The sequence below is a fragment of the Ranitomeya imitator genome, chromosome 1, assembly GCF_032444005.1.
Source record: "Ranitomeya imitator isolate aRanImi1 chromosome 1, aRanImi1.pri, whole genome shotgun sequence".
NCBI lineage: Eukaryota > Metazoa > Chordata > Amphibia > Anura > Dendrobatidae > Ranitomeya > Ranitomeya imitator.
Genome location: NC_091282.1, coordinates 361,288,747 through 361,308,377, shown reverse-complemented (window position 1 = coordinate 361,308,377; position 19,631 = coordinate 361,288,747). Strand labels below are relative to the sequence as shown.

General features: G+C 42.0%; 1 protein-coding gene across 1 annotated transcript; it reads right to left on the bottom strand.

Moving 5' to 3' along the window:
• Positions 1–786: 786 nt before the first annotated feature.
• LOC138657785 (olfactory receptor 6E1-like) lies at positions 787–6,740 on the bottom strand. Its single transcript, XM_069745445.1, has 2 exons — positions 6,657–6,740; positions 787–3,130 (listed from the first exon to the last, which is right to left on the bottom strand). The coding sequence occupies exon 2, from the start codon at positions 3,114–3,116 to the stop codon at positions 2,133–2,135; it is 984 nt and encodes a 327-aa protein (XP_069601546.1). The 5' UTR covers positions 3,117–3,130; positions 6,657–6,740; the 3' UTR covers positions 787–2,132.
• Positions 6,741–19,631: the final 12,891 nt, after the last annotated feature.

Here is a 19,631-nt window from a genome sequence, read left to right as displayed (position 1 = left end):
AGCTCTTGAGGTAACAGATAGCTCTTCATTTACATATCAATTCAAAGGTTGATGTCCCTGTAATGGAGGAACAAACTGTTCACGTAAAGGGATTTTTTTTAAGGCATTTGTCTTTGAAATAGCTGCATGCACATACAGTGCCTTGCAAAAGTATTCGGCTCCCTGGAACTTTTCAATCGTTTCCCACATATCATGCTTCAAACATAAAGATACCAAATGTAAATTTTTGGTAAAGAATCAACAAGTGGAACATAATTGTGAAGTTGAACGAAATTTATTGGTTATTTAACATTTTTGTGGAAATTCAAAAAACTGAAAAGTGGGGCGGGCAATATTATTCGACCCCTTTACTGTCAGTGCAGCAAACCCCCTCCAGAAGTTTATTGTGGATCTCTGAATGATCCAAAGTTGTGGTAAATGCCTAATGATAATATAATCCACCTGTGTATAATCAAGTCTCCGTATAAATACACCTGCTCTGTGATAGTCTAAGGGTATGTTTCGACATTCAGGAAACGCTGCGTTTTTGACGCTGCGTAGAGCTGCAGCGTCAAACACGCAGCGTTCAGATGTTACAGCATAGTGGAGGGGATTTCATGAAATCCCGTCTCCACTATGCATTAAAAGACGCATGCGGCATACCCGCGGAAACTGACATACGGCGCGTCTTTTAAGAACGCAGTATGTCATTACAATGCTGAAACAACGCAAGGACAACGCAGGTGACCTGCCAGTGACCTTAGGTGCAGATTTGGTCAGGATTTTACCTGAGTAAAATCCTGACCAAATCCTGATGCAATCTTGAACGTGGACACATACCCTCAGGGTTCTGTTTGAAGAACAGAGAGCAACATGAAGACCAAGGAACACATAAGTCAGGTCCGTGATACTGTTGTGGAGAAGTTTAAAGCTGGATTTTGATACAAAATGATTTGCAAAACTTTAAACATCCCAAGGAGCACTGTGCAAGCTATCATATTGAAATGGAAGGAGTATCATACCACTGCAAATCTACCAAGACCCGGCCGTCCCGCTAAACTTTCATCTCAAACAAGGAGAAGACTGATCAGAGATGTAGCCAAGAGGCCCATGATCACTCTGCATGAACTGCAGAGATCTACAGCTGAGGTGGGACATTCTGTCCATAGGACAACAATCAGTCGTACACTGCACAAATCTGGCCTTTATTGAAGAGTGGCAAGAAGAAAGCCATTTCTCAAAGATATCAATTAAAAGTGTTGATTAAAGTTTGCAACAAGCCACCTGGGAGACACACCAAACATGTGGAAGAAGGTGCTCTGGTCAGATAAAACCAAAATCGAACTTTATGGCAACAATGACAAACGATATGTTTGGTGTAAAGTCGACCCAGCTCATCACCCTGAACACACCATCTCCACTGTCAAACAAGGTGGTGGCAGCATCATGGTTTTGGCCTGATTTTCTTCAGCAGTGACAGGGAAGATGGTTAAAATTGATGGGAATATGGATGGAGCCAAATACAGGACCATTCTTGAAGAAAACCTGTTGGAGTCTACGAAAGACCTGAGACTGGGACGGAGATTTGTTTTCCAACAAGACAATGATCCCAATCATAAAGCAAAATCTACAATGGAATGGTTCACAAATAAACGTATCTAGGTGTTAGAATGGCCAAGTCAAAGTTCAGATCCCAATCAAATCGAGAATCTGTGGAAAGAGCTGAAAACTGCTGTTCACAAATGATCTCCATCAAACCTCACAGAGCTCAAGCTGTTTGCCCAGGAAGAATGGGCAAGAATTTCAGTCTCTCAATGTACAAAACTGATAGAGACATACCCCAAGCGACTTGCAGCTGTAGTCGTAGCAAAAGGTGGCGCAACAAAATATTAAGTTAAAGAGGCCGAATAAGATTGAAAGCCCAACTTTTCAGTTTTTGAATTTCCACAAAAATTTAAAATAACCAATACATTTCGTTCAACTTCACAATTGTGTTCCACTTGTTGTTGATTCTTCACCAAAAATTTACATTTGGTATCTTTATGTTTGAAGTATGATCTGTGGGAAAAGGTTGAAAAGTTCCAGTGGGCCGAATACTTTCGCAATTCACTGTATAAGTAGTTTGGTGATGAATTCCTGCTGATAGGCTCCGTTTAGTATTTTTGATGTTGTATAATTTTGTTATTGTGCTCTATGCTTTTAGAGAAATATGTTGTCCTATTCATTGTGCGTTTTAGTGCCTCTTTAAAGGTCTTATTTCTAAAACTATAAATGAAAGGATTAAGAAGAGGAGTAAGTATACAGTTAAGTAATGCCACAATTTTGCTGGAATCTATTCTTGAATTTTTATAGGGATGGACGCACATGAAGATGCAACTCCCATACACTATAAATACTACTGTAAGATGTGATGCACAGGTGGAGAAAGTTTTCTTTTGTCCAGCTACAGATGAAATTTTTGAAATTGCAAATATAATACAACCATAGGAAACCATTGAGAAAAACAATGATCCTAACACCAAGGATGATGCTAGTATCAGGTCCATCATTTCAATAAAATGCGTTTCACCACATGCCAGCTTCAGCAGAGGAGCAACATCACAAAAGTAATGGTCAATAACATTTGAGCCACAAAATGGCAAATGGAATGTGAGGATGGTTTGAACAATTGTGTCAAGAAAACCACCCATCCAAGAGGCTATAATCAACTTAAAGCAAAGCTGTGGTTTCATGATAGCTGAATATCGTAGAGGATGGCAGATAGCCATGTACCGATCAAAAGACATTGTGGCTAGGAGCAAGAATTCTGTGGTGCCAAGGAGAAAGTAGACATATGATTGGGCAAGACATCCATGAAAAGTGATAGTTCTACTACCAGTAATTAAATTGTAGACCACTTTAGGAACAATTGAAGATGTAAAACTAATATCTAAAAGAGCTAGGTTACTAAGAAAGAAATACATAGGGGTATGAAGCTTAGCATCAATCACACTAACTACAATTATTGTTACATTCCCTATTAAAGTAATTACATAGCATGCAGAAAGGACCGCAAACAGCAGGATTTGTATCTGGTAGCTCAGTGGTATCCCCAGAAGAATAAATTCTGTAACTGATGTCACATTTTTTCTGTTCATTGTTATAGAAGATCCTATAGAGATAAAATCATGATATTTTTGAGCAAGAGTACTAAAAAAATCATAAAAATCATACAAATTGTCATAAATATTCCTTTATGTATGCAGATGTATTGTAGCTGATACCAGTTGACAAATAAGTGGATTGATCCACAGAGGATCGAGTCAAGTAAAATTTCCTGATATCACCGGATCCATGCAAATATGACCTCTCTTGAATTTGAGTCACGATTTGCAAAAAAAATGAAATGACATTTTGGTAACCAGTTAGAAAACTCCCCTCATCGCTCACATCTTTGATCGCCCAGCTGATCTCTGATCATTACCCGATGCTCTACTTTCTGCCATTGTGCAGCATCTCTGGCCTCTTCAATATAGACCAGGACTTCTGGCCGTAATAAGGCCTTGGGGGTCACTGTAAGTCATAATATGGCTATGTTGTGATGTCATGACTTGTGCTGTGACGTTACAATGCTCAGTGATGGGGTAGGAAGTCCTGGCATATGGTGATGCAGTATATGGCGACAGAAAGGAGAAGACCACATGGCTGGCAGCGAGCAGCGGGTCAGCTGGAGAGGTGAGCAATGAGGTATTAGGGTTTTTGGGGGGGTTTTTTTACATCTTATATTTATTATGAAAACCTACAGAGAAAGTCCTCCAAAAAAATCATATAAAAATATAATTTTTATTGAGCCATATTTAAAACATAATTTAAAAAGGGATGACATCATACAAAAAGGACAAGCAAACATTGGGCAGAGGTATGAATCAGGTCCAACAATAATGATACTTGTACAAATAACATCAATATTAACCCACCATAGATAAATCAATAGAAAGCACAGTGCTTAAAGTGAATCAAGTAAAAAAGTGCATGTGCATATGGACCAAAAACATACTTTTGCACTTTTTTACTTGATTCACTTTAAGCACTGTGCTTTCTATTGATTTATCTATGGTGGGTTACTATTGATGTTATTTGTACAAGTATCATTATTGTTGGACCTGATTCATACCTCTGCCCAATGTTTGCTTGTCCTTTTTGTATGATGTCATCCCTTTTTTAATTATGTTTTAAATATGGCTCGATAAAAATTATATTTTTATATGATTTCTTTGGAGGACTTTCTCTGTAGGTTTTCCTGATTTTCACGGTCCTCCGTGCTTATGGTGTCGGGCCTTTTTTGTGCTTTATATTTATTATGGGATCTGGAGAGACCGAAGAGCATAATAAGAAATATTAAATTGCATTTAATTATACACAGCCTGTTGCATGGAAGATTTTATGTCAGTGTATGATGAGCCATAGCTTTCTAGTTTTGGCAGTTTCTGAACCCAGATGGCTGCAGACAGCTTATATATGGACATCATCCTGAAGATATATGCTTTATGGTTAAAACAGAACTAAGCAAATATTAATAACACATACGGATAGCTTAAATAAGAAAATGTATAAGGAAACACAACAAAATGTTTTATCCAAAAACTCGACGGGCGTGCTTTGTGCTAAAACTCACAGTATAAGGAGTGGTGCTGTTATCAATGACAGTAATCACTCCTTGTACCACTTCTATAACTAAAAGCTAGTGGCTCCTGGGAGAAAAAAAGTTCATTTTCTCCCAGTAGTTGCACTTTCAGTAAGGCAGACAGGCGGCACTGTAACACTATTTACCTGTATATTATTCCTGGGCCTACAGGTAAGTAGCATTTTCCAAAGTGATAGATTCCCTTTAATAACATAATCTTATTGTAACTTGTGCCTTCAGGTAATGGTTTTACAAAATAATGAGAGCTAGGCAAGCTTTCTTTTAATAGGAATGCATTCTGAATGTGCTCTATACCAGGGGTGTCAAACTGCATTCCTCGAGGGCTGCAAACAGGTCATGTTTTCAGGATTTCCTTGTACTGCACAGGTGATAATTTAATCACCAACTCATTATTTGTGTAGGTGATTAAATTATCACCTGTGCAGTACAAGGAAATCCTGAAAACATGACCTGTTTGCAGCCCTCGAGGAATGCAGTTTGACACCCCTGCTCTATACTATACATTATGATGATAAATTGCAGAACCTGAAGGGACCTGTATGACACAAAAGGACCCAATGCAGTGTCGCACACATCAGTGCCTGAATTAGATGCAATCTATCACTTTTGTCTGGCGTGTTCCTTAAAAGGAAACTGTCACCTAATTCATGTAAAATTGCATTTTTCTATTTTCTGTTTCTATTTTTCTCTGCAATGCTCCGACATTTGAGAGAAAATCTATATATATAATTGCCTAAGGGTTTTTCCGTCTGTCTGTCTGTCTGTCTGTCTGTCCTGGAAATCCCGCGTCTCTGATTGGTCGAGCCCGCCAGGCCTCGACCAATCAGCAACGGGCACAGCATCGACATAGAAATCCCGCGTCTCTGATTGGACGAGGCCGCCAGGCCTCGACCAATCAGCGACCGGCACAGCGACGATGATGTCATAAAGGACGTAGACATGCAGCGTCTCTGATTGGTCGAGGCCGCCAGGCCTTGACCAATCAGTGACCGGCACAGCGACAATGATGTCATAAAGGACGTAGAAATCCCACGTTTCTGATTCAGCGACGGGCACAGTATCGACGTAGATGTCATAATGGTTGCCTCGACCAATCAGCGACGGGCACAGTCTGCCGCGAATTCTGGAATCATCATTGTCGATATACTACAGGGACATGCATATTCTAGAATACCCGATGCGTTAGAATCGGGCCACAATCTAGTATAAAATAAATATATATTTTAAAGATCGGCCCTGGGATAGTATTTGTAGCCTAGACTAGTCCAGCGCCACTTCAGCTGGCTTTTCCCAGTGCCGCTGCAGGCGATTCACATAGTGAGAGACCTTTCACTCACCTTTATAGAGGCAGCATCGGACTAGTCTCATCTCCGGCTATGGCCCCTGGCCAGATCTTTAAAGTATATTTTCTCTATAATCAGATAAAGATATATCTGTCTGTAGTCATGCTGCCCGGCTCTGACTCATGCGGTTTGAATCAAGTGATAGGTTCCCTTTGATCTCTGCCAGTAGGGATAATGTATAAAAACTGTCTCAATGTGTTTTAATGGTGCCTTATAAAGGTGTGCTAATTCCATACAATAGTCCTAATTAGCGTTGTATGATTTTATTATATTTCTATTCTATTTTCAAAGCCCTTTAAATTTTGTCGCTCTCTAAAATTCCAATATTTAGTCTTAGTATTATTACTATAACTGTGTACCGTATGTAGGAGAGGCAGATACCAAAAAATCTTTTATATCACAGTTCTTATTGTTTCATACTATAAAAACATTATTATGTGAAACAATATTAGTAATAGTAATAACCTTAAATGCATCAGCTTGGCAACGTGTTTTCCTAGAAATCATTGCAAGTATTGTCAAATATGTACTTTGAGGGTTATTATACTGGAAGCAGGGACTCTGAATGCTATTTTATTACTTAATACTAAACACATTAAATCTGGAAAATAGAACTAGGTAGCATCAATACGCAGCAAAGTTTAACTTACCTTAATTAGTGTTACAGAGAGAATAGTGTTATTCTTTTATCCCAGCATAGGATATTGTGTCTACCACATAAGACATCAAGTAGACCTCATAGTATAGGATATTCCCCCCTTGCGGGTCAACGAAACAAATACTACCATACAGCATGTCACAATAGTTCTTTTATAAAGAACAAGATGACGACGACTGTTGCTTCACATTAATGTCAATTTCCCTTGAGGTATTGAGATTCTAAACTGAAGTTACAAAGTACAACTTTTTTTTAACAGTTTATATACTTCTTAAGTAGAGAAAGTTTTTTTCACTACCAATTACCACTAATGTCCTTTACCTGTGAGTGACAAAACAATGTACAATTTATAACATTTTTAACATTGAAAAAGTAATAAGGCAAAAAGGAGGATAACTTTTATAGAAGTAAATGATGTCAAATGAAATGAGAACCCTAGAAAAACTACCACACCATTTAAGAACTACTGCATTGATCAGAATTGCATATACTCCAGCGTTCTCAGGAAGTTAAAGATAATTTTTTACCAAACAACTTATTGAGAACATTGCTTCTCGAAAAACTCTTTTTTTATGTGGACTGAATTAAATGGTCTCTCTTAAAAGAAAACAGAGTTTTGGTATTTGGAATAAATTTATACAGCTATGTCCAGAACATGTTAGAAGAAGAGATCAGCGAGTAAATTGGAATTTGAACTCGCCAACTTCGCTGAATTTTCCCCAAAAAATCAATTTGTGTCAAATATATTTATGCGAAAAAGTACAATAGATATTGGGGATAAATGGAAGAGAAAGGTTCTTTTGATTACATTATACCAATGACCAAAGCATACAAAATAGCCTAGTGGACGAATTGAGATCAGTTGACACATACTAGCATTTAAAGAGAACCTGAAACCAGTTCTTTTCCATATAACCCATGGCTACCATCTTTTAGCCCTGTGTTACAGCATTCTGGCATGTTGTGCATAAGTCCCCAAGCTGACCTGTAATACAAAAAAAGAGATTTTATTATACTCACCTATGGGGCGGTCCGGTCTGATGGGCGTCACCAGTCTTGATACATCATCGCCTCTCTTCTGGCAACATCATTTTCCTTCTCTGTTCTGTGTGGATGACGTGCCCTACATCATCCAGAGTGTTCCCCATCGCACTCCTGCATAGGCATGCTTCTTTCTGCCCTGCCGAGGGCAGAGCAAAGTACTGTAGTGCGCATGCAGGGTGCTCTTTAGTCTTTCCCCGCACATGCGCAGAACAGTAGTTGTTGTTGATTATATTGGTGATAAATGATGATACTTTTCCTTTACCACCTCTTTTTCTTTCTGTACCCTTAATTATGTTAAAAAGGTAATAAAAGCAGTCATAAAAAACATGTTATTTAGTCTTAAATATTTAATTCTCAGAAAATGTAATAGTATAAAATAGATTCTATAATATGAAATGCAACTTCTACTGAACATGTGAACGCACCATACTGTATGTAGGTTGTGTTAGATTGGCTTACTTGGCTGCACACGGAGGTGGACATAGGTACACTGTCGCTTTAAATCTTCTGCTGGTTTAATGTGGCATAAACCAATCTTAAGTGAAAATAAATACATCCCTTCAGACAGAACAGGAAAATAAAACCAAATGGCTAGGATGTAACAGCCAGGTTCAGTACAATTTAACACAAAAACACATCTCTAGAGCTGCCTGCTCCAGACCCACTGAACTCTGAATGTCTCATGAGGCCAACTATTTATACCCCAGACCACACCCTGAGATGGAGATAAGGTGAACAACCTCCCACCCGCCCTATAGTTGTATACAAAAACTCAGCTGATAAACCCTTTGCAACACATAGTGTCCTGGAGGAAACTTCTGGGTTTCAAATCACTGAAGCTAATAGCCTCAGTGAAACATATCTCCCCTCCAGCACTTTGCCAGTGAATTTGTCACAAGATGTATACTACTGTTGAACAAGTGGACCTAATTGGAAAGAGCACCATTTGGCCTTTGGAATGCCCCTGAGGTGTCAGAACAGCAAAAACCCCACACAAGTGAATCGATACTGCTCAAGGAATTGTATTTTGTACCCACTTGTGTCTTTAAAATATTATATTAGCTGCAAATTTTTCATTTTCACAAAAGTTAATAGGACAAAATGAAACCCAAAATTTGTCTTGCAATCTTTTCCAAACGCAGTGATATTCCAAATGTCATTTGAAATTACCCACAGAGCAGGTCTCAGAATAAAGGCGCATCATTTGAGTTTTGTAACACAGATTTGCTGAAAGTTTGTTTTCAGAGCCTATAAGGTGTCAGAATAGCAGAAACACCCCAAAGTGACCCAATTTTGGAAAAATTCAACTATTGATGAATGGACAATTTTTGACTGCACATGTGCGTTTTAGAAAAAAAAGCATGTAGTGAATGCAGAGTGATATTTGCAAATGTGCCAGCTTAGTGTCCTATACATTGTACCCAGCTTCTGGAGTCATGAAACCCATACATTGTTAAATGAGTTCTTCCCACTACAACATCATACATTGGGATGCCAACTGTTATTTAGGGAGACTTTGGATTTTAGAAGGGGGAGGGAGGCATTTGGATTTTATTTAGGGTGGGTTGAGCCATGTCATTTTTCTACAACTACTGCAGCGCAAACAGTAAAATGAAATGCCAAATTTACCTTTGACAAATGAATGACCTTAGTGGAAGCATGTTTTTTTGTGGGATGAGTTGTAGTATTTATTGATACCTTTTCGGGGTGCATTACACCTTAAGATCACTTTTTAATCAGATTTTTGGGACTCAACAGATTTGTCAGAAAACCTCTAGTTTCCTTTCAGAACCAATATTTTCAATTGGACACCATTCAACAAAATACTCAGACAAATATGTGGCAATAGTTGCAAACATTTGTTGTTTTACACACCTAAAAATGTTATTTTCATAACAAATTTATTCAAGATCATGTTGCAAATATGAGCACACTCCAATGAAAGTCTTAAGAATAAACCTAAAGTTTAAACAACAAAATTCTAATTAACTGGAATTCAACCACAGGTAAGCTCTAATTATTCATTAAGCAGGTGTTCAGCAGACAGTTGACTATAAAATGACATTACTTAACAAAATAAAATTCTTGCTGACAGCAATGGCACTACATGGAAGGGAAATGTCACAAGAACTGAGAAATAAAAGAATTCCTTTGCACAAGAAAGGTGAGCTATTAGATCAGCAAAGTTTTAACAGCCAGAATGCATGCAGGGACTCAAACATATTATTCAAGCACACCCGAGATACTCGGATAACACCCGAGGAGCATGCTCGGATAACACACAATCTGAGCACGTTCGCTCATCATTTGCACCCAATCAAACACTTAAGACAAGTTGAGCATTACTCTCCATCCATGCTATATAAAAAGTTGTTCCTAAAGAAAGGAAAAAGATTGATGTTGCAATATGTCACCAACCTGATCATTCCATGTCGAGAAGACTTAAAATCATAGAGTTCATACAAAATACTAGATGTAGTAGATTTTGGTGCGGCGTGTAATCATTTTTATATCAACTAATTTGAATAAATATGAAGATTGTCATATTAACCTTACTTTCAAGTTTTGGATTAAAAAAAATGTTCTCTCAAATTCAGTCTTACTAAAGTTTTGGAAATTCTTACAGGAAAGATATATATCTTTGTACCGTGTTAGCCAGTTGTTAAAAAAATATTTAGAATTGAGAGTCCTCAGTGGTTGATACCTTTTAATGGCTAACTGAAAAGATGGTAACAAATTGCAAGCTTTCGAGACTACACAGGTCTCTTCATCAGGCATAGACTAAAAGAAATTCTGAAGAATCATATATTTATACATAACACAGCACAGAGCTGTCATTATGGGAGAGTGATAAACAGTTGTGTCCATAAATATTGGAAAGTTCCTAGATAAGGAGTGAATGTTTTGTTGTCCTCTGATTGGGGTCTGGTCCTGTGTTATGATGCCCCATAGGGTCTGAGTGCAAATTCCTTGATTGATGTAAAAAGACAAAAATCCATGCGACTCATTCATTCCTGCACTAAGTGTGTCTCAAAGGTTGTCATAAATTTATACTCTGAGATTCTCCTGCCTCTCTGAGATTTGAAGTTACCTTTCAATACAAGTAATTTCAGGTCCATGGTACTATGATCAGACATACAGAAATGTTTGGGAACAGGTGGATCCATTCTTTTTACGTTTATTGTGTGAGATTATGTGGTGGGAGATATTGGGAGATTAGTTCAGAGATATATGGGTGAGACAGATTATGGACGGCTTTGTAAGTCAGTGTTACAAGCTTGAAGTGGATACATTGTGGAATTGGGAGACAATAAAGGTATTTGCAGAGGAGTAGGGAGTGCAGAAGTGTATTAGTAGGTCAGCATATTTACGAACAGATTGGAGAGGTGTGATGATACAATGGGAGATGATGAGGTCATAGACCCCACATGGAGTCACGGCCAGCCAAGTGACTTGAGCAGTTCGGAGGAAGATGTGGTGATCATGCTGACCCTGCTGCACAGCAAATGAGGGAGCAGGGTCCAAAAGTGCAGAGGCCAGCCCCTAGCCATTAAGTTGGCTGCTACAGTGTATCGCGACTGGCCCATAGCCTTTTCTCTGTAAGGCTGGGTTCACATAGCGTTAATGCAGTCCGTTAGATGGACTACGTTACACCGTGGCATAACGCGGTGTAACGCAGTCCCTTTATGCCGCCATTAACTCCTATGTCGAATGCATTGCCAGCGCACGCCCACAATGGGCATGCGTTAACGATGTGCCTTCATTGAGTGACGGACCCTGAGATGCGGGCTGCAGCATTTCCGGGTCTGTCACCGCTAGCGCAGATAGAGCTAGCAGATGCTCTATCTGCGCTAGTGTGATAAAGAATGTCGGCACTTGTGTCAGCAGCCCGTTCATGTATGTGTTGAACGGGCTGCTGTTTAACGCAATGTGAACCCGGCCTTAATGTTACCACCTCCTACTACTCCACTTCTTCCACTGTCTCCTCATCTGGTCTGAAAGTGTGGGCAGTACGCACTTTTGGCATTCTCACCCTCCTGCTGCTCGCCTGTCTGTGGTGTAGCCTCACTTCTGCCTTTCTGCTCCCGTCTCATATGTCACTTACCCACAAGGTGAAATTCCACTTTACATAAGAAGGAGAGACTGTGCGAGCCACAGCGGGCGATAGTGGCACTTTCTAGAAACAGTTATCTGGTATTGCTATGGTGAGCAATATTGCACCTACACTTGTGATGAGCGAGCATATTCAGTATTACTTGGTACTCACCCGAGCATTGCTGTACTAGCGGTGCTCGGTGAGTGCCTACCATTTCCGGGATTATTCGGCGGGAGCTCTGGTCCTCGCCCTGCATGTTTTGCGTTCCTTAGAGAGCCAATCAAGATGCAGGGATTGTCTGCCATGCACTGTAATGCCGCAGCCATGATGGTTGTGGCATAAGGCATTACAGTGATTGGCTGACCGCACAGTATCATCAGGTCTATATCAGACCTGGTGCCACCCTGCTCGGCACAGTCAGCTCCGGAATCAGCAGTGTAGAGAGAGTTGCTGCAGCAATAGGGACAGAATAGGCGGGATATACAGTTAATGTGGGTATACCATACATAATTGAATACACAAATCCAGCTAAACCAACAGTCTTTCTAAGGACTAATTCCGGGGTATATAGATTGCAGTGCTAGGTATGGCATGGAGTGTATGTGGGTATATAGATATCAGTAGCAGGCAGGCATTGTATGTGGCATACTTCATTGCATACAAGAGGGTCCATTCCATTGCTGTCTGCTGCTGCTGCCTATTACATATATTGACCGTATATACATAGCCCCAGGTATCATTGGCCAGGAATAAGTTTATTGCATCTTAATCCTGTTTATTTAATTCCAAAGCAATCCAGAGCCCACGTTTTTTTACTCCATTTATTTGGTTGTTGGGACTGCAGAATACAGCCAGATCCTTTTCATAGTACAGCCTGAAAATCCAGCTATTTTAAATGGGTTTGCCCGACCCAGCGGTCACATCTCAGTGCGCATAAAATTCTGCCATTTTTGTATTGCTGTAAAAAATTTTGGGAGTGGCTTATACAATTTCTTGATACCATTTTGCTGCCAAAAAAATACTTAGCTGCCAAAAAAATATTTAGCTACAGGGCAGGTATTTTACACTGGGTTTTGTCCGCCACACAGATCGCATATCATTGTGGTCAAAATTGTGCCATTTCAGGCCTCCATAGAATTGTTTTTGTTGTGCCTTAGCCCAATAATTATTGACACAACTTTGATGCCCCCCCCCAAAAAAAAACAGGCCAGAAATTTTAAAGTGTGGTATCTCCGTCACACGGACTCAGCTATCTGTGGGCTAAAAATTGTTGCATTTCAGGCCTAAATTGAACTGATTTTGCTGGGTGCTACCCTAGTTAGTGACACTATTTTGCTGTAAACAAAATACTGGCCCCATATTTTACAGTGTAGTATCGCTATCACACTCCTCATCTATCTGTGGGCTAAAAATTGTGGCATTTCAGGCCTCCCTTGAACTGTTTTTCCTGTGTATTACCCTGGTTCTTGATACTATTTTGCTTTACATCGCCACAGACAGGCAGACTTTTTTTGTGCATTAATATGCCAAGCAATCACCCCCTACATGGATTGGCAGGTTGTGAGTGGTTGCCTCATCGGCTTTTTCTGCACCTGTGTTAAGTGGGTCCACTGCATCCTGTTAGTACATTTGTCTGGAGGCCTGTGCAGGTAAACATCTCTGCTCTGCTGATATTTTTCTCTATGTTTTGTAGGATTTTTAAGTCCTTTTTTTTGCTGCTTAGGAATAAAAAAATTAAAATACAGGCCACATATTTTACAGTGTCGTATCTCCATCACACGCTTCATCTACCTGTGGGCTACAAATTGTGGCATTTGAGGCCTCCATTAAACTGTTTTTTCTGTGTCTTACCCTAGTTATTGACACTATTTTGCTGTAAAAAAATATTTGAGCAGCAACGGTCACATAAAGGCGATGGTGGGAACGTATTACAACAGGTGTTGATGATGAGACACAATTGCCAGAAAGTCAGGAGGAGTACCAGGGTGTGGAAGTGGAAGATGAGGTTGTGGATGATATAGTAACTGACCCAACCCAGCAAGGGGACATGCAGAGCGAGGAAAGCAGCACACAAGGGGAGTGAGGTGGAGCCAGGGTCGGCGTCAGCACCTGGCGTACCCAGGCAAGCGCCGGGGCCCTGGCGAGACAGGGGGGCCCATTCAGGGCCAGCGTTAGGGGCAGGCACCTGCCAGTGCCTAGGGCCCCGCTCCCCCAGGGGCCCTCAGCTAGCATCACATCACGCAGCCGTTATGGGGTCCCTGTAAAGCAGGGGGGCCCGCCTGCCGCCAGCGCCGACTCCCCTGCTGCATTGAACTATACCGGCGTCTGCCGGTAAAGTTCAAAGCAAATGATGGAGGAGAGAGTGTCACCTGACACTCTCCCATCATTCCCCGCTCTGCTTCTGACACTGCGGGTGTGCGATGACATCACCGCGCACTCGCTGTGTGTCAAGCAGTGTAGCGGCAGCCGCCGAGACTGGAGCAGGGAGCAGCGTGGGCATGTTGTGAGGTGAGGAGTGTTTTTATTTAACTATAACAGTGAGTGCTGGACTGGACTATGGGGCCATTCTTGGGGGGAGGTGGGCTGTGCTGTATACTACATGTCTGCGCTATATACTACATGGCTGTTCTATATACTACGTGGGACGTGTTATATACTACGTGGGCTGTGCTATATACTCCGTGGCTGTTCTGCATACTACGTGGGCCGTGTTATATACTATGTGGCTGTGCTATATACTATATGGGCTGTTATATGCTACGTGGGCTGTGCTATATACTATGTGGCTGTGTTATATGCTACGTGGGCTGTTATATACTACATGGCTGTGTTATATGCTACATGGCTGTGTTATATGCTACGTGGGCTGTTTTATGTGCTACGTGGGCTGTTATATACTACATGGCTGTGTTATATGCTACGGGGCTGTGTTATATGCTATGTGGCTGTGTTATGTGCTACGTGGGCTGTGTTATATGCGATCATGAATCGTGGTATGTGTTAAAGGGGGGCCCACTGAGACTCTTTCGCCCGGGGCCCTCAAAAACCTGGAGCCGGCCCTGGGTGTAGCACCCCAACAGGCAGGAAGAAGCAGTGTGGTGGCTGCAGACAGAAGGCGTGCAACCGTTCCTCGTAACACCAACATGACAGAAGTTGTCAGTCCAACTGTTTGGTCTTCCCGAGTCTGGTTGTTTTTAAAAGACTGTGCCGATAACCCCATACAGGCCATTTTCACGACCTGCCATGCCTGCATCAGCAGGGGTAGCAAGACTACCAGCCTGATCACAACCAGCATGATCAGGCACATGGCACCAAAACACCCGACTTTGTGAGCCAAACCCCATAGTCCAGGAACACTGTCTGCGGGTGACACCACTGCTTTGAACTTTACACTGCAGATGTTGGAAAGGATTTGTGAGCAGAAGAGGGCAGTTGTTGACTACCAGCATCAAGGCCGTCGGTATTCAGTTCAAACTCCACACATAAGACCTCATTAGTGGACATGGATGTCAGACATATGTACTATCCTACAAAACTTTGAGGAATCCACCAAGATGGTGAGCGGCGATGATGCCATAATTAGCATAACAATCCCACTTCGCTGTATTCTGAAAAGGTCTCGGCTCACAATGAAAGAAGATGCATTGCAGGTGGAGCACGATGAGATGGAGCAATGAACCTGTTGTGAATTCTGTGGCAGAGCTCCCTCCTGTGGTCACAAGTGGTGCTTCGGCTGATTCTCTCTGTGAGCTTCTGTTGGTGGAGGGAAGTGGTACTGCGGCTTCTGAGTTTCCTCCCTCAGGTGATCTGGTGAGGTCGTTAGGTGCTTCTCTACTTAACTCCACCTAATGCTTTGATCCTGGCTTCCTGTCAATGTTCCAGTGTTGGACTTGCTTTTCCCTGGATCATTCCTGTGGCCTGCTGCTCTGCATAGCTAAGTTCTTCTTTGCTATTTTGTTTGCTATTTTTTCTGTCCAGCTTGTCTAATTTGTTGCTGGAAGCTCTGGGACGCAAAGGGTGTACCTCCGTGCCGTTAGTTCGGTACGGAGGGTCTTTTTGCTCCTTTGCGTGGTTTTCTTTAGGGTTTTGTGTAGACCGCAAAGTTACCTTTTCTATCCTCGATCTGTTAAGAAAGTCGGGCCTCACTTTGCTGAATCTATTTCATCTCTACGTTTGTCTTTTCATCTTAACTCACAGTCATTATATGTGGGGGGCTGCCTTTTCCTTTGGGGTATTTCTCTGAGGCAAGGTAGGCTTAATTTCTATCTTCAGGCTAGTTAGTTTCTCAGGCTGTGCCGAGTTGCATAGGCAGAGTTAGGCGCAATCCATGGCTGCCTCTAGTGTTGTTTGGAGAGGATTAGGGATTGCGGTCTGCAGAGTTCCCACGTCTCAGAGCTCGTTCTATGATTTTGGGTTATTGTCAGATCACTGTATGTGCTCTGACCGCTATGTCCATTGTAGTACTGAATTGCCTTTAATAACAATATAGGAAGCCAAAAGTACTAATGATTCTCAATAGAGGGAAAAAAGAAGTTCTGAGACCATTTTTTTTTTCTTTCCACTGTGTTTTGCCTTTTTTTTCCCCTAGACATTTGGGTGGTTCAGTACACAGGTGTAGCGATGGACATTAGAAGTCTGTCTTCATTTGTGGATCAGCTCTCGGCAAGAGTACAAAAGATTCAAGACACTATTGATCAGAAAGCTATGTTGGAACCAAGAATTCCTATTCCTGATTTGTTTTTTGGAGATAGAACTAAGTTTCTGAGTTTCAAAAATAATTGTAAATTATTATTATTAAAACCTCGCTCCTCTGGTGATCCAGTTCAACAGGTTTTGATTGTTATTTCTTTTTTTGCGCGGCGACCCTCAGGACTGGGCATTTTCTCTTGCGCCAGGAGATCCTGCATTGAGTAATATCGATGCGTTTTTCCTGGCGCTCGGATTGCTGTACGATGAACCTAATTCAGTGGATCAGGCAGAGAAAAATTTGCTGGCTCTTTGTCAGGGTCAGGATGAGATAGAGGTATATTGTCAGAAATTTAGAAAGTGGTCCGTGCTCATTCAATGGAATGAATCTGCGCTGGCAGCTATGTTCAGAAAGGGTCTCTCTAAAGCCCTTAAGGATGTCATGGTGGGATTTCCTATGCCTGCTGGTTTGAATGAGTCTATGTCTTTGGCCATTCAGATCGGTCGACGCTTGCGTGAGCGTAAATCTGTGCACCATTTGGCGGTATTACCTGAGCTTAAACCTGAGCCTATGCAGTGCGATAGGACTTTGACCAGAGTTAAACGGCAAGAACACAGACGTCTGAATGGGCTGTGTTTCTACTGTGGTGATTCCACTCATGCTATCTCTGATTGTCCTAAGCGCACTAAGCGGTTCGCTAGGTCTGCCACCATTGGTACGGTACAGTCAAAATTTCTTCTGTCCGTTACCTTGATCTGCACTTTGTCATCGTATTCTGTCATGGCATTTGTGGATTCAGGCGCTGCCCTGAATTTGATGGACTTGGAGTATGCTAAGCGTTGTGGGTTTCTCTTAGAGCCCTTGCAGTGTCCTATTCCATTGAGAGGAATTGATGCCACGCCTTTGGCCAAGAATAAGCCTCAATACTGGACCCAGCTGACCATGTGCATGGCTCCTGCACATCAGGAGGTTATTCGCTTTCTGGTGTTGCATAATCTGCATGATGTGGTCGTGTTGGGGTTGCCATGGCTACAAGCCCATAATCCAGTATTAGATTGGAAATCCATGTCGGTGTCCAGCTGGGGTTGTCAGGGGGTACATGGTGATGTTCCATTTCTGTCAATTTCGTCATCCACCCCTTCTGAGGTTCCAGAGTTCTTGTCTGATTACCGGGATGTATTTGATGAGCCCAAGTCCGATGCCCTACCTCCGCATAGGGATTGTGATTGTGCTATCAATTTGATTCCTGGTAGTAAATTCCCAAAAGGTCGACTGTTTAATTTATCCGTACCTGAGCACGCCGATATGCGCAGTTATGTGAAGGAATCCCTGGAGAAGGGGCATATTCGCCCGTCATCGTCACCATTAGGAGCAGGGTTCTTTTTTGTAGCCAAGAAGGATGGTTCGCTGAGACCTTATATAGATTACCGCCTTCTAAATAAGATCACGGTTAAATTTCAGTACCTCTTGCCATTGTTATCTGATTTGTTTGCTCGGATTAAGGGGGCTAGTTGGTTCACCAAGATAGATCTTCGTGGTGCGTATAATCTGGTGCGAATCAGGCGAGGAGATGAATGGAAAACTGCATTTAATACGCCCGAGGGTCATTTTGAGTATCTAGTGATGCCATTCGGACTTGCCAATGCTCCATCAGTGTTTCAGTCCTTTATGCATGACATCTTCCGAGAGTACCTGGATAAATTCCTGATTGTGTACTTGGATGACATTTTGATCTTCTCGGATGATTGGGAGTTTCATGTGAAGCAGGTCAGAACAGTTTTTCAGGTCCTGCGTGCTAATTCTTTGTTTGTGAAGGGATCAAAGTGTCTCTTTGGTGTGCAGAAGGTTTCATTTTTGGGGTTCATATTTTCCCCTTCTACTATCGAGATGGATCCTGTTAAGGTCCAAGCCATCCATGATTGGACTCAGCCGACATCTCTGAAAAGTCTGCAAAAGTTCCTGGGCTTTGCTAATTTTTATCGTCGCTTCATCTGCAATTTTTCTAGTATTGCCAAACCATTGACCGATTTGACCAAGAAGGGTGCTGATTTGGTTAATTGGTCTTCTGCTGCTGTGGAAGCTTTTCAAGACTTGAAGCATCGTTTTTCTTTTGCCCCTGTGTTGTGTCAACCAGATGTTTCTCTTCCGTTCCAGGTCGAGGTTGATGCTTCTGAGATTGGATCAGGGGCTGTTTTGTCGCAGAGAGGTTCTGATTGCTCAGTGATGAAACCATGCGCTTTTTTTTCCAGGAAGTTTTCGCCTGCTGAGCGAAATTATGATGTGGGCAACCAAGAGTTGCTGGCCATGAAGTGGGCATTCGAGGAGTGGCGTCATTGGCTTAAAGGAGCTAAGCATCGCGTGGTGGTATTGACTGATCATAAGAACTTGACTTATCTTGAGTCTGCTAAGCGGTTGAATCCTAGACAGGCTCGTTGGTCGCTGTTTTTTGCCCGTTTTGACTTTGTGATTTCGTACCTTCCGGGCTCTAAAAATGTGAAGGCGGATGCTCTGTCTAGGAGTTTTGTGCCCGACTCTCCGGGTTTGTCTGAGCCGGCGGGTATCCTCAAGGAAGGAGTAATTGTGTCTGCCATCTCCCCTGATTTGCGGCGGTTGCTGCAAAAATTTCAGGCTAATAAACCTGATCGTTGTCCAGCGGAGAGACTGTTTGTCCCTGATAGGTGGACCAATAAAGTTATCTCTGAGGTCCATTGTTCGGTGTTGGCTGGTCATCCTGGAATCTTTGGTACCAGAGAGTTGGTGGCTAGATCCTTTTGGTGGCCGTCTCTGTCGCGGGATGTGCGTGTTTTTGTGCAGTCCTGTGGGATTTGTGCTCGGGCTAAGCCCTGCTGTTCTCGTGCCAGTGGGTTGCTTTTGCCCTTGCCGGTCCTGAAGAGGCCTTGGACACATATCTCTATGGATTTTATTTCTGATCTTCCCGTTTCTCAAAAGATGTCAGTCATTTGGGTGGTCTGTGATCGCTTTTCTAAGATGGTCCATCTGGTACCCTTGTCTAAATTGCCTTCCTCCTCTGATTTGGTGCCATTGTTCTTCCAGCATGTGGTTCGTTTACATGGCATTCCAGAGAATATCGTTTCTGACAGAGGTTCCCAGTTTGTTTCAAGGTTTTGGCGAGCCTTTTG